This window comes from Accipiter gentilis, chromosome 25 (assembly GCF_929443795.1).
Source record: "Accipiter gentilis chromosome 25, bAccGen1.1, whole genome shotgun sequence".
NCBI classification, from domain to species: Eukaryota; Metazoa; Chordata; class Aves; order Accipitriformes; family Accipitridae; genus Astur; species Astur gentilis.
In genome coordinates, this window is record NC_064904.1 from 12,262,122 (window position 1) to 12,275,795 (window position 13,674).

The 13,674-nt window shown below is 39.6% G+C and overlaps 1 protein-coding gene across 5 annotated transcripts in view; it reads right to left on the reverse strand.

Annotated features, from left to right (window-relative positions):
• The window catches only part of PPP1R13B (protein phosphatase 1 regulatory subunit 13B), a 72,274-nt gene extending 58,845 nt beyond the window's left edge, over nucleotides 1–13,429 (reverse strand). For 2 of the 5 annotated variants that reach the window (XM_049828368.1, XM_049828373.1), the window contains exon 1: nucleotides 13,166–13,428. In XM_049828368.1, the coding sequence (XP_049684325.1) occupies nucleotides 13,166–13,174 (9 nt within the window). In that variant the 5' untranslated portion in view covers nucleotides 13,175–13,428. Of the gene's footprint in view, nucleotides 1–12,609; nucleotides 12,642–13,165 lie in introns of those variants that run through there. The other 3 variants (XM_049828369.1, XM_049828370.1, XM_049828372.1) reach the window with 3 other exon arrangements.
• Nucleotides 13,430–13,674: the final 245 nt, after the last annotated feature.

The following is a 13,674-nucleotide window of genomic DNA, read 5'->3' on the forward strand; positions in this document are numbered from 1 at the left end:
ACAGAAAATGGAGAGAAAGAGTGAGCAAGTGACCCAAGGGGGTGGGGAAAAAAAAAATAAAAATCCAACCCATACTATGAAAGATCGACAGAACCTGAACAACCCATCCTTCTTAAAACAGAGCTATGAGCTACATTTTCTGTGTAGCACCATACACAGTCACTGCAGGAAGGGAAAAGTAAGGGGTTCTCAGCTTCATTTGTGAGCCACAGAATTGTTACATTGGCCTTCCCTACAAGCAGCAGCAGAGAAGAAAAAGCTAGTAAGATTCCGTATTTAGCCTGCTTCGACATTCAGAAATAGTACTGTCCTCCCTTAGCGCATTTTGTTGGTAACAAAAATGTTCCAATCCCATGCAGTATTCCTTCCTCCTCAGCAAACATGTATCATGTTGAGAGGTTTATTGAGAATATAATTGGTAGAATAATTTCAGACTCATAAAATGCTGCAACTTAAAAAAATTAACCTGTTAGCAACTGAGAACATTTTAAATAAATGAGAAGCTGCAGGATATTTCTTAAAAGGGAAGGGTTGTTTTGATTTGGAAGGGTGGGAAAAATCTAATCTGGTTGTTCTCCAAAACCAGATTGTATCTTATCTGCCAGAAAAACAAACTGTATGACATGAATAAATATTTGAGAGGAAAAGCTGGGCCTATATTAACACATATTGTACCACTCCTCCAACTATGGCTACCAGCTCAATTCTTCTAAACGAACACCTAAAACTTATAAAAGCCTTACCTACAATAGAAAGGCATGACATATACATTTAGACCAGAAATATATGGGACGGTCCAACTCTAAAGCTTGCCATCCCTATTGGATAATTGGGTTCTTTCAAAAGAAGAATATGAACTAAAATAAACATAGGTGTCACTGAACTTCCCTTTTATCCTCTCATCCTCCCTTCTGAAATAACTGAAAACACCCCTGTGTAGTTTGTTACATCAGATAAATAATAAAAACAATACAAGCACAGTGTAGCCCCTTACTTTCTCTCATACAGTCCATAGATGTATTGTCTCCGTATTGAGTATCTGATCCAGTGCAGTTATTTAGCTGACTGATTTATAACTGTTACTGTTAGGTAGGTAAATATAAATCTAGGATATATGTAGAGAGATAAGGATACCACAACCTCTGGCTGCTTATATTATAAGCCTCAAAATCCAAAATTAAAGAAACAAGGGGATTTTCCTCCCAAAAACGTAAAGAGGTTTTGAATGTTCTAAATGAAGGAGGCAAGGTACATGCAGCATTTCATAGACATTAGTTATGGTCCTGCATTAAATGGAAAAACCATGTAAAATCCAAGAGGACTTGCCCTGTGTGATAAAGCTCGTATTTAGCAAACCTATATATCTGCAGATTATGTAAATCACTCAGTAGGAAAGTAAATGCAGTCTATGATCCTACTACGGCGTTTTAACATGAAGTCACTCATGACCTCTGAAAACCACATGGAATGATGTAGGAAAAAGAATACAAAAGTGAAACTGGAAGTATAATTCCCTAAAATGTACACAACTTTATATCACATATCTACACAAAATGGAAAATTACTTGACATAAAGCTATAGATTAAAATTGGTGGGTGTAAGCAACTAAGAATACACAGAGAAGTAATGGACAAATATAAAGAAAAGCAAGAGTTCAGAAGGAATAAAATACAACACTGGATGCAGGGTATCACTAACTTTAAATTAAGGGTTTTTTGGTTTAATAACTTTTGTTCTACTTTGCCACCCTATCTTACCCTCTCACTATTTTCACTTCTTTCCTCCTGCTATATAAGCTATATTGTAAATGCTTAATATGCAAATGTACAATTTACTTAATTTGAACATGCTTAACTACAAATGTGCACGATTGCACAGAGGCCCTCTAAGCTAAGCTTTTCTACATTTGTGGAAAATTAATTTAAACAGACACCTTATTTCCAGATTAAAATTATCATGTTATAATTTGCATACAAGATAAAGATTTTTAAAAACCCAGCTTGTTTGTTTTCTATACATTCTCTTTCAGTCTCTCCAGTCGGATCAATCAAAAATCCATCGATAATACTGGGAAAAGTAAAAAAACCCAAACCAAACACACACAAACCCACCACCAACAAAAACATCTAATTTTTCCCAGGTCATTGTAAATTAATAATACTTAATGAGACAGGTACCTAGGTTTACTTACCACTTCCACTTAGGTAAACTGACAACTAAGTTTATGTACTTCTTAAATCTATTTTACTGAGTTAAACACAGTGATGTTGTATTACACTATAACAACTGTACCCTCAATAACCTATGCGGAGTATGATTTGTGGTGAGCGTGTTTCCTTTTTCCAATCACAGGGTAAAGAAAATAAAAGCGAAAAAGAATTTGATTTAAACGTGTCAAATCCATACATTCAAAACAGAAATTGTGGTTAGCATGCTCTTTTCTGGGGGTGGGTATGGGGCTGGGGTGTATGGAAGGGATTTTACCAACTGCCCTCCAAATTATAAACACAGTAGCATCCCTAAGTCCCCAGCATATCAGACTGTTTATTCTAGTATGACTACAGACACCAGTATATAAAAACATACATAGCAACATTCACATTTTTGCATTCTTCCACATACTTGAAGACATCTTTTCTCACAAGAAAACTGCAGTACTTAACAGAACAAGTAGGATGACTGAATGACTTTAGTCCCCACTTCAGGTGGGGAAAGGAAGAAAAAAGGTTTATAAAGAAATTCAGACACAATCAGAACACTCTCATCCCTGAGCACTGGAGGAAAAGAGGGTGTTGAGACCTCACTGCTTGAAAAATTTCTGTATCATTTGTGAGATAATAAGAAAAAGCTGACCAAAAGCTTTTTCCTGCTTCTGAAAAGAAACAGGCAAGTACATGCACACTCCATGCACACTCCAGATCAAGCTTACTTGTAATTTTGTGCCAAGGCTTCTCAGTTCTTCAGAATTCAGAGAGCGAACTGAGCAGTATTTGGTAGCTTCAGATGACTGGGGGAAGGGAGTAGCAGTAAATGGGGGTAATCCAGTAATGCACTGAAGGCTCAAATCACAAAGATTTCTTACGTTGAATGTTATAAACCACCCAGAAACATAAAAATACCGTATCGGAAACACTGTATAGTAAATCCTCTTATTTAGTGTGTCTTTTATGTCCTTTGAAGTGTTTTTTCAGACTATAATTTTGTACTGTAAATACAAAAAATCCACTGTAAAAAGGACATCAAAGTAGTGTAAAGGTTGGTAAATGTTAAAGTGAATCAAATTCAAAAGTTCTTTATGTTTAGCTGAAAATGAGCAGAAGCACAGTAATTGATACATGAATTAACTATTCCAATATTAAGTATTTGAGTCGGACTCCAAAATCATGCTGGGGTAAACAAAGCAGTTTATAATTCAGAGTGTAAACTGATTTAAACCTCCTTCATAACTTTAGGTCCTATCAGTGCTACAAAAACCAAATACTACTGCTCTCCCATCATCTGAAAAAAAAAAAAGAAAAAAAAAGTAGTAAAAATAAAGTGCTGCAGTCAGGAATTGGGCAGGGCGGTGGGGGTGGGAGGGGGGGAGCATTGCAAACACCAGACTTGAAACTGATTTGTTTCAATGTAAAGCTTGGATCTTTATAGCATATTCCTATATCCAATAAGCTCTTGCTGAAGTGATGATAAATGACAATAAAATGGTAAATACATTGCACTGTTAGTAAACCAAGAAACTATTCAGAAAAAAAGACTGAAAAGATTTCCAAGTGACATAGGGTAGAACAGACACCAATCCATGTGATATGGTTTTAAAATAATTGCATTGATCCTGACATGATTTAGAAGTGTAAAGGAGGTCAACCATTACAGATCTGTTTTCCACTACCAGAAGTACATGATTCAGACCCACAGCTAAGATTTTCTGAAATTTAGATCATTTGGGACAATAAAGCAGTCCATAAGGAAATTAAGCATCAAGCACGCTGAGACATTCAGAGCTGCATGCAGAGATGAAGCTGCACGCAGAGATGAGTTTCACAGTTTATTTTTATAAGACACTGTTTCAAGAATTCAATAATCTCCCAAAGTGCACATACAGTCCAACTGTTTGGAGCCTGAATAGCAATTAACCCATTTGTTAGCCTGCAGAATCATCCAAAATTTCAATTCCAAGAACTTCCTGTTTTTAAATACACAGGAGGAAAATCTAACCACTTCTCTGTCAATGTATCTGAACAGCAATAACACTAAGAACCCTGTTTGACTATTTCTAAGCATGTATTTGACTAAGCTAAGTATCTAACATAGCCATGTACTATAAAAATTATCTTATAGGATTTGTATGAAATGGCTGTCAGTTCATAGACGCTAGTACTTTCTCAGATGCCCAAATAATAAGTTAGCTAAGCTGTCAGTGGGTAACTTACAGATTCAGGCAAGTAATCTCTAGCTGAACTGTTTAAACTTATTGGAGATACTAGTTTCTTATGCTGCCCACATCATCACACAGTATATGCTCTGGCTATCACATTCTTCTCTCTGCAAAATGCTAACAGCCTGACAACCATTTTATGGACATCAGTTATACCATAACAATGCACAAATATCCTCTCCTTATTCTATATCTTTTCAAATGAAGTGATTGAGACATTAGTAACTAAAGACATATTATGACAACATTTTGAATTTAAGTAATTTGAAAACCCCTATCTTTGGCTAGATGGGATAGATTCAGGTCAGGTTTTGACCAACACACTGGTTAAGATTTTACAAGATAGCCAGATACACTTTCTGAAGCCTGTTTTGTTTTTTTTTAAAGTAGTAAGCATGGGTGGAGGAGGAGGTAGGAAAGAAGAGGTTGAACTATTTTGAAAGTACTGTAAGTATGTTGAAAGTATCACCTTCAGAACAGAAGTAAGAATGCCAACAGGTGCAGCACTGTCTTGAATCATAAATTAGACAAATTGCATTAGGAAACAGGATTAGAAAAGGATTTTCTCATGCAAACATGCATTCAAAGTATGTCTCCTCAACTTAAACTATAGCTGTTATTTTTAAACTATCACTTAACCCAGCTTCTTTGAGAAATTAAAAAAAAAAATATTTATATGCAGGTAAGCCTGTGCTTAATGGCTATGGTAAACTTTGCTAGTCTCAAACCGGCCTATTTCTTTTCCTTTAAACATCAGAGAGCAATGCAGGCAATAGTATTCTCCACATATTAATAACGCAGCCCTGTCTAGTGCTTTTTTCATCTAATAATATAACTCTCAACAATTCTCAGCTATTCACCTTAGCAGGTCTGGACAGATACATTCTGGTTTTTAGAAGAGCAAGGTTTGCTGGTCTTGAAGTGTCAAAATTTGGCTCACAGGAGAGTAGAACACAGAATTAATACAGATGCTAGTCAATGAAATATGCTTATGTGCATGGGGCCAACCCATGGGATTTGGGATTAGAGAAATTCTCCTAGATCAGCCTGGTAGAGACCTTGGGCACTGTACTGTTTTCTTGTTTTGATTTCAGAGAGCAGGGAAGTTACTCTTCTTTGCCACTTGGGACATGGATTACATACCAAAATCATCTAGATATATCTCACCATATTCATTCACCACCACAGAGTTGTTTCAGGCTGAAAAATCCTAACAACCTAAACTGATAAAACTGATTACATCCTTCCTGCAATCTACATACTGCCCTTTCTTGTGCTGGTTCCAGTGCTTATCTGACCCTGCACTAAGTTGGTTTCAGTGTGCTCAGCTGGCAGAAAAGTATCCTGAGGAAAAAAAAAAAAAATAAAAATGGCAAGCAACAAGCAACTTCCTGCTGAGTTCGCATCCTGAAACAGCTCAGCACAAAATCAGATAAATACCAGAGCCAATACAAGAGAGAGGGCAGCAGGGAGGCAGGGCTACAGCAGCCCCTGCAGTTACATCAGGTTCACCTACACAAAACTGAAGCCTCAGTTTCCCCCATTCTCAATTTACAAACAATAGTTTAGTCATGTGAAAGCTGAAATCCTTTTGTCACAGTAGACGTAAGGATACATAGGTTAAATACAGTGTCTGCAACATACGCAAGTTTAGATTAGATTGCTTCCTGCTGGAGTTGGAATTCCTTAAATAAAATAGTTTTCTAACTAAAGTCTCCTCACACATAAATAGAATTCTGCGGCTAAGCAAAGCAATGAATTGGAAACTAAAAAAATCTTAATTGTACTTCCACTACTGAAGAACTAGGCTAAATTATGAATCTTAGAGGATAAGGAAATAATGGGCAGAAATCAGAAGGAATGAAATATTGCAAAGAGGGGGAAAAAAACTATGGCAGATTAGCAACTGCCACCCAAGCTTCATCATTTTGCCTTTTTTTTTGGTCCCAACTTTATATTTGTATCTCAAGATTTCCTCAAAGACTATAAATTTTACCAAAAAAACAGTATCCCTTCCTTTCTTCTGTTTCAGGGAAAATGTAAAGTGTTACTGGATACCCAATAAAGATGTGAAAACTGGTGAAACTATAACTTATCTCTGAAGTAACAACATTAGTGCACTGCAGAGATCTTCAGTTTCATTTCACTGTTCTACTCATCTGCTGAATAGCCAGGGAACAAAATTCAAAATCTGTGACCTGGGGTACACCTCTACAATAAACTAGACTGAATAAACAAAAATACTGAAAGGGAGAGATTCCACTTCCCTATGCCCTTCTCCATTACAGTTCTCAGCCAAGCAGAGATCTGTCAACATAGACAATACAATAGTCACAATGTAAGCTGACCTAACGCTCTAGTCTGGCAAAATACATATATATACACACACACACACATATATGTGCATGCACATATACCTCTTCAGCATTCATTGGATACAACTATTTCTTACATTGTTAGTGACAGTATTGGATCAGTATACTGAGACAAGCAGTGCAGTCCATTCAAAGCAAATGGTGGGAATGAGCAGCAAGGAAGAGGAAACGGAGCCTCTTCCACCAGCCACAGGAAATGGTTAACCCAGCTCATCCCTATTGTGAAACCTCAGCCCTGAAAGGAATTCAGTTCCTCCAACATCCTACTGCACCACAATGATAAACCTGCACTCTCCGATACAAGCAAGATTACATGTAGTTGCTTCTAAGCAAGATTTAAGAAAACAAATAGTGACCTAAAATGTAGGTAAAGTGACTGAAAATTGATGTTCAAAATAATTCTTTTCCTCCACTAAGCAGTTCATATTCTTGTTTGTCCTTTGAGTTACTATAGAATTTATGCTTTTTCCTCCTGATAGCATTGTTGCTTTTGACACACAAATCTACTTCTGAAAGATGGTGTCTATTATTGCACTGTATTATTCTATTATTGTCTGTCGTAAAAAAATTGCTTTCAAAAGCTCAAAACATTGAGTACGTTCCACAGATATATTGCCTAATACATTAAAGATTATTATGGGCTTCCAAGTTTAATTAATTCTAGTGACATATTTCCAAACTACCAGAAAAATATACCAACCTTAAATGTTAATATTTTATAATATTTATTTACTTAAAAATCTTATAATTTAAGAATCAGTGAGACACCAGATTCAAGATTGATGGAAAAACTGTTCATAAGTGAAGGAAGATTTTATAGATATTTGAAATCACCTAGTATCGTATTCCAATTTAAGAAAAAAAAATATTTAAAAATCTCACTTTAATGGGGTCTGACACAAGCCTAAGAATGAATCTTCCATATCCCAGGCTAGCATATTCAGTTAAAGTATTTTGAGCTATCCTGTGCTAGTAATTAATGTATGGTAATACTAAGCTTTTAATTTAGACAAACACGTAAGACTTGTAAATTCCAACAGTGAGTCATGATGGAAAGGGAGCAAGGCACCTCCCCCCCCCCCCAATTAGGCAATAATTTGTTTACTTCTTCAAACCTCCATTCTCAACAATTATTTTTTATTTTTGAAGATGCCTCCAGCTTGTAAGGACAAAAAAAAATTACAACTAAATACCCTGAATGTTTAAAAAGATAATAAATGTGAACTTTGATTTTAAACCCAAGCATTAGACTGCAAATTCTTCAAAAAAGGCACTGTCTTCTATGTATGGACAACTCTTAGCATAACAGGGGCTGTTCCACAGCTATATGAGATCTCAATATAAATAAAATAAGCCAGGGTTTTTTATATAATATATTTCACATCAAACTTGGATTTATTAGATTAATATAACTTGATCTGGTGGAACAGAATTTTGTTGTCAAATAAATACCTATTCTCTCTGAAGTCTGCAATGGGCAACAATCTCATCTATGTTAATATATGAAGAGAAACTAATAAAGAGTATCCTTTCCCTTAAAATTTTCTCATATGTTGCATTAGAATCCACATGTATCTATTAAATATATTTAAATATTCAATTAGAATAGCCTATAAATAGTTTCACTGACATGGTGAACCTGATGAACTTATTTCTACCACAGAATAGGACATATTCTGTCATCCTAAAAACCACAGTGACATGATCCAAAAAGCCACGAAATGGCCTTTAAGCTTTGTTGCAATAAATAACTTCATTAATAATGGCTGATAAACTTGCAAATTATTCTCTACAGTCAGTTCAGATTTATTCAGCAAACAAGGATGATATCAGTTTTGCTGGTAACTATATAGCTCAGAATTGCAATATATTTTATCTCAACGTCACTGGAAATTCCTAATATTAATTTAAGTGTATTAAAATGACACATCTTCCTTTAGACTTTCACAACATAGAATTGTATTAGTAGGGACCTTCCTAAAGGAAGAGAACAGTGTACAGTGATTTCAAAATATTTTGGGTTTAGATTATGAATAAGCAATGTTCGCTTGGACTTTTTGGGAAAGGTTTTAGACTGAATACCTGACAAGTGTGTACTCATTTTAAAAAAAAAGAACACCACCAAACAACAAAAAACCCCAACAAAAAAACCTTTTTCTTAATTCACCTGGAAGATAGCTTAATTAAAAAATAACTACTACAGATACCCATCTTTGGTTTGTGTTTTATCCGTCATGTTATCTGTCTTCATAGGTCAGGAACATATGTAGCAATTAAGATATTAATGCACACTGTAATACTCAAGACCCACTTGTATATTGTCTAGTATAACATAAAATATGCATCAGTCATGGTCATCTTTGGAGACGAGTTGCAGTGTCACACAAAATTAACTAGAAAAAAAAAATTTAAAAAAAAATAATCACTAAACACTCTCCAAACTTTTTACTCTCACTTCTATTTAAAAACCAAACACATCCACCTGATAGTGCCCAACAAGTCTTTGGCCTAAGCCTCACACAAAGTCCCACAAGGTTCCTCCTAGATGCATTCAAAAATGTGAATGCTGGCTGCAACCTCACTGATGCTCATTTCTCCCAATTACATTAAAGGCAAAAGAAAGCTCTGCAGCAATAGGTACTAGGGGAATATGCAATACAAACTATTCCTCTTAAGAGATTCAGTTCATCACAATTTCTTACACAGCATCCACCACCGCCTCTCTTATCACTTTATTGAAGTGTACAGACCCTACATAGTTCTATGCCTTTGGCATGATACGTTACCTCACAGATGCTGTAAAAGAATGATACCCAAAATTTAGGTAAAAAATAAGGAAGTGCAGCTGTAGCAGTTCCTTCTTCCACTGTATCTCATTGCAAGCAGGAAAACAGTGCTCCTCCTAAGTGGCTTTTTCTTGTCTGCACTCTAGTGTCCAAGGAAGACGGCTAATACTTGTCAGCAGAGACCGTTTTGGAACTACCATCCAAGAAGAAAAAGCATTAACTGCATTCTTTAAGGAAGAATTTCCAACACTCTTCCAAAAACAAAGTCTAAAGTCCCACAAAAAAATCCTACTGTGGCAGAATAAAAAAAAAAACACCAAACAAAAAATAATTAGGCTCCTCCAAACAGGTTATCGATTATGTGGCTGAAAGAGGAGCTACATCCACAACATTTTTGCAAACAAAATAAAACCGTGGCTGTTTTAACCCAAAATATTTCCTGTTTGAAAGGATATCACATAGCTCTGGGTTTGCACGTTTTATTCTAATAATGCAATAAATACTAAACTTTTTTTTTCAGTGAAAAAAAACCCCAACCCTATATTCAAGGCATACTTATAGCAACTTTTTTAGTAAGTTCCTTAGTAGAGGTGATATTCAGTGTAGCATCATAAGCTCATCATACACATAGCCATGTCCTGAAGGCAAAGAAAGACGTTATGATGGACGTGCCTTGTCAGCAAAGCAAAAAACAACGGGTGAGAAAAGTGCAGTCCACGTCATTATTACTTCTTGAAGCCCAATTGTGTTCAGGACCAAGAATGTAGTTATTTTTATATTTTTCAAAAAGAAAGTAGAATAAACAATATGAACTTACATGGAAAGGATGCTAAAGAACAGAAAGGGTGGTGTCCTGGTCACAAATGATATCGTAACTGATGAAAACTTCTCAGAAGTAACCCCGTTCCCCAAGGAAGGGGGGTGGGAGGGGTAGGGCAGAATTGACAAAACACAGGAAAGGAATAAAACAGATAATTCCATTTTCTGTGCTTCAGATGCGACTTCAATCTTAAAAATGGTTGTACAGAATGTAAAAAAATTACCAATCCAAAAACGGCCTCAATCAATTACTTCAAATCTGATAAATGCAAGTCATAAGAAACTGGAAAAGTTTGATAACGTTTCATTTTAATTTCTTGACACAAAACTGTAGTGATACCCACTTGTTACAGCAGTTCAAGTCTAGTAGTATTAAAGTCTCTTCTCTTGCTATTATATACTTTTGCTAATTATTAAAACAAAACAACCAAACAAACAAAACCCATAAACCACACCAGGATCAGGGAGGAAAAAAGCTTCTGTGAATATGAATTCAAGGAATTCCATCATATAACAATTTACATCTCTAGCTTTTCCCTTTTCAGAATACAAAATCTCAAGTATAAAAACCCAAAACATTTGGTCCAGTTCTACAGCCATATGTTCACATTATTTTGATATTGTATGTTGATTATTCCAGTAAATGGGGTTGTTTTTTTCATCCTTGCAGTCCATAAATAAAATTGCTGGGATGAGAAACAGGAAGACTTAAGGCACTGTCACAGTGTCCATTTAAATATACATATTCCTGACTACCTTATGATAGACTGTCCATAACAGCATCTAAAAGCTCTTCAGAAAAGTAAAATATTTATTATTTTAGGATTCAGACTCAATAAGCTTTAATCTGCAACATTACTATCATTGTAGCAAGGTGATTTGTTTTTATTAAAATTCAGCCATCAGTATTAAAAATGCTTTGAAGAGTGTTTCAAAAACTTAAGAAGTCTGAATTTTATAACACCTTCCAATAAGCACAAACAACTGCTACACTTAAACAACCATTAAGGTAACATGAGACACTGGCAGAAACACTCAAGTAGGTAAAAAAAAAACCCTTGTTATAAAAGTCAATCACTGCACTACTGAAGTTATGACATTAGCCTGAAACCCACACACACAGGTTAGTAATGGGAAGCAAATACATTTGTTCTGACTTAGCCTGCTAGGTTTTCAGTAAGAATTTTATGTATGTAAAGCATAACCCAAGTTGTGATGGGAGCTGAAAAAAGCTGACAGTCACCTTGTTTTTGTTTTTACAAGCTAACATCCATACATTTATGGAACAAGCCTGTAACTCAATGAACTCTGTTGCTGGTTTCCAGCCCGCCTAGTGCACTCCAATTCTTAGACAGTATCGATAGAATATTTTGATACCTAGCAGTTGGAAGTTAAAAAGCATGTCATATTAAAAAGCCTGTTATAATACCTGTTTTCTAAACAGTACCTGCACTCTTCAGTCTGAAATTTTATATCTAGTTTGAGCTATTTATTTCCTCCTCTCAGTCACTAAAAAAAGTTAGAACAATGAAATTTTGTAAAAGATGTCTGTAATGGTCTCACTGAGAAGCATTCTGCTGCAGTGCTTTGGTTGCAAACGCTGCAGAGGAACTGTAAATAAAAAGCTCATTTCTACTGGAATTAGAGAAAACATGGGAGATACCCCATATAAGGGAGCATCTCATAAACCCACACTTGAGATCAAACAGTTTGAAAGAAATCAGCAAAAATACTGTAATTGTTCATTACTCAAGTCTCAAGAGGATCCTGTCATAAAGCGAACAGTCATCAAGAACAACTCTCTTCTGACCACTGCATCAGCCACAGCGAAAGGGGGAGGGAAAGAGAGGGGAAGGAAACGGAGATTCTGTCACAGAAGACAATCAAGGTTGTTTGCGGGAAAATGAAAGGTTTTATCTTCGATAAACAAGCGACGGTTTCACAGAAGCGGCGGCAGAAACCCAGGAGGGAGACCACCCTTCCCTCAGAGGCGGCGAGGCTGAAATGAAGCTGCCGCCTGCACTCTCCTGACAACCGGCCCAAGGGCCGGAGCCGCCTGCCCCGGGACTGCTTAACCCTTCCCCGCACCCGGGCGGCGAAGAATCGGTACGGGGAAGGGCAAAACCAAAACAAACAAACATACACACCCCCACCCCACCCCCCGCATACCCACTCACGCAAACACAGAAAACCCACCCGCGCCTCACATCGGGCCTCGGCGGCCAGCAGCCGATCGTCCCGCCGGCCGATACCCGGACGGCGAAACCCGCGCTCCCCGCTGCCCCCAGCCGAAACTGCCGCGGGCTCAGGAGGGCGCCGGGGGGGGGGCGGGGAAGGAGCCCCGTCAGGCAGACGCGAGGGCAGAGCCGGGGGAGGGGGGGACGCGGCCCTCGACCTGTCACGGCCGGTGCAACGCCGAGAGCAGCTCGGCCGGCGAGGGGGGCGGCAGCCCCGCGCTGAGGGGAGGAGGGGGAGTAGGTCGTGTCCGTCGTCCCGTCCCCCCCCCAGAAGCCAGGGACGACGGTGACCGGCGGCCCCACCCCCGGCGGGGAGACCGACGGCGTCTCCGCAGCACCGTCGCCCTCTGCCCCGGCTGGCCGGGGCACAGGCGGGGATGACGGCGGCGGCGCGCGCTCCATCCGCCGCCGCCGCCGCCACCGGCCCCGCAGGAAAAGGCACGGCGTCCCACCGCCCGGCAGAGCGGCGCCAGGCCGGGGAGGCGGCGACGCGAACTCAACCCCTTCCCACTCACCGGCATCATCTCCGCAGCCGTCCCCCAGCCAGCCCCGCCGAGGCTGCCGCCGCGCCGTGCCCGGGCCTCTCCTGCCGCCGCCGCCTCTCACCGCGGAGGACGCCGCGCTCGCCCTGGCGGCTGTGACAGGTGCCTCCCGCGCGCCTCGCTCCCTACAGCGGGCGGAAGGAAGAGGCGAAGGCGGCGGCGGCGGCCGGGCTCCCAACCCCCCCGCTCCTCCTCAGCGCGGCGGCGGCCTCCCTGCCTCCTTCCCTCGGCGCTTCCTGCTCCGCTCCGCCCGCGCCGCGCCGCCCAGCCAGGGGTTAACCGCCGACGCCTCCTCATTGGCCGAGGCGGGAAGAGCCGGGGGCGGGGCGGTGGCGGGAGGCGCGCGCACGGCCCGCGCGGGGCGGGGCGCGGGCACCGCGCGGGCGCGCGCTCCGGTGCCGCACGTGACGGCGGGCGCCGCTGCGGGGCCGGGACCCGCGTCCTCCTCTCGCCGGGGCTGGTTTCCCTCGCAGACCCGCCGT